General features: G+C 33.6%; 1 protein-coding gene across 1 annotated transcript; it reads left to right on the top strand.

Annotated features, from left to right (window-relative positions):
• Window positions 1–1,577, top strand: LOC145047303 (uncharacterized). The gene is made up of 4 exons (XM_078995555.1): window positions 1–254; window positions 813–930; window positions 1,016–1,244; window positions 1,366–1,577. The coding sequence occupies exons 1-4, from the start codon at window positions 103–105 to the stop codon at window positions 1,392–1,394; spliced, it is 528 nt and encodes a 175-aa protein (XP_078851681.1). The 5' UTR covers window positions 1–102; the 3' UTR covers window positions 1,395–1,577.
• The last annotated feature ends 445 nt before the right edge of the window (window positions 1,578–2,022 follow it).

Raw genomic sequence — 2,022 nt, forward strand, 5'->3', positions numbered from 1 at the left:
TTGGTTACAGCAACACCAATCATCGTCAAATTGCAGAGTCGCCATTGATCATTTCTCTCTCTCTCTCTCTGAAACACACAGTATAAGATACAGAGATAAAGGATGGTAAGAGAAGTATCGGAAAGCTGTATGGATAGCTTGTTAACGGAGATTGTATCGTCGTATTGCAACCGATTCTACGCCAATAAGCCGGAGCTCGCTGCTCGGAGAATCGAAGCGATTGGTTACCAGGTCGGCCATCAGCTCTCTGAAAGGTACGTAAATCACCTAACACATACACACACAAATTCAATTCAACCTCAATTTTTATATCATATCGCGAAATGATTCTATTTATTAAGATTGTAGGTCAGTTTGGTTGGTTATTGGTAATCTTTCCTATATCTGTATTTAGCGATCCAAATTTGCTCACTCTTTTGACTATCAGTTAACATAAACTAGGGTTCTTTCCAATTAAACTACCTCCACAGATATTTCATATCACCAATCTAGGATTATAAACTGTTGAATTAAGAATTTTTCATGATTTTACATACATACATTTAACTTATAGAGTATTTTGTTATTAAAATCAATCTTCTTAATCGTATTTCACTATGAGATACCTTAGTAAGTCGACAAAAAACAGTTGGCAACTGGAGCATAGGGTGATACACCAGCTCAAAACAATATACTATATTGAAATCATCTTAGAATTTTGGAAAAGAAGTGTATATTGAAACTTGAAACCAATAAAATCATCCAAATCCTAGTTATATTCTATATATAGTATTATATTCATTGAAAATGGTGAGTTTTGATTCTTATGTTAGGTACACAATGGAGCGACCAAGGTTTAGTGATCACCTAGAAGCAATCAAGTTTATCTGCAAGGATTTCTGGTCAGAGCTCTTCAAGAAGCAGATAGACAATTTAAAGACGAATCACAGAGTAAAACTTCATATCCCAACTTCTACAACCAAAAGTCATTGATTTAAATGTTTAATTCAGTGGCTTTTTTGTTCTTTTGTTACAGGGTACATTTGTATTACAGGATAATAAATTCCGGTGGCTTTCCCGCATGTCAGTAGACCCATCAATGGAGATCTCCGGTGCTTCTCAAGACCCTTCTGCCATGTCTGAAAACAAAGCAGCACAAGCAACAGGCATGCATCTTTACTTCCCTTGTGGAATTATAAGAGGAGCACTTTCAACTCTGGGAATCCCTTGTGCTGTTTCTGCTGATATTTCAAACCTTCCTGCATGTAATTTCTCATTCCAACCCCTGAATATACACACACTATCTAAAGATTTAGCTCACATCTTTCTACAAACAAATAAAGAGAAAATAAAGGATTTGTAATGTGGTTGAGGGGTTTTTTTCAGGTTCGTTTGTGGTGCGGATAAAGGTGTAGGGATGAGTGGAAGAGGTTATAAAGTAGGCCGAGAGGTACTCGACTTTTTCCTGATCTTCAAACCAAGCTCTATGTATACCTTTCGTTTTCTCTTTCATGATTATGTAAGTAACAGGATCGGATTTGAAACAAAGTAATTTAGGTGTTAATAAAAGTTGGTGATTTTTATGGGTTTGAATAAAAGTTGTTATAGTGTGTTGGCTTCAAAACTGCAGAATTTGTGTTTAATATTAGTCGTTGTGTAGATATTTTGTAAGTTGGTTTTGTAAATCGTATGAAGAATTGAAGATCAAGTTCAAGTTTGTTGTTTGTAACTAGCAGGTAGAAGTTTCTAAACTGATTTTGGATTTTCAAAAATTATACAAATATTACTTTTTAAGAGATTCATATTTTTGAGACAAAATTACATAAATGTTGTTTACAAAGTAATAGGTTTAGATCCAAATTAACTTTATTTTATTGATGTAAAATTCGCTTTTGGTTGTTGCCTCACTCGATCCTCTAGAGTTTACAAGGATGCATCATTTTATCACTCATGCTATTTTATAACATATGAGGATCACGGTTATACAATTAATTAAATTTTTATATTAAAAAATCAAAATTATTAATCAATTATTTTAAATAA

The sequence above is a fragment of the Lactuca saligna genome, chromosome 5, assembly GCF_052625555.1.
Source record: "Lactuca saligna cultivar CGN05327 chromosome 5, ASM5262555v1, whole genome shotgun sequence".
Taxonomy (NCBI): domain Eukaryota; kingdom Viridiplantae; phylum Streptophyta; class Magnoliopsida; order Asterales; family Asteraceae; genus Lactuca; species Lactuca saligna.

What these genes read in the sequence shown, in the direction of transcription:
- LOC145047303 (XM_078995555.1), top strand. Translation starts at nt 103, where the DNA reads ATGGTAAGAGAAGTATCGGAAAGCTGTATGGATAGCTTGTTAACGGAG. An exon ending in GGCCATCAGCTCTCTGAAAG is followed by an intron (nt 255 to 812) that starts GTACGTAAATCA and finishes TTCTTATGTTAG; the next exon opens with GTACACAATGGAGCGACCAA. An exon ending in ATTTAAAGACGAATCACAGA is followed by an intron (nt 931 to 1,015) that starts GTAAAACTTCAT and finishes CTTTTGTTACAG; the next exon opens with GGTACATTTGTATTACAGGA.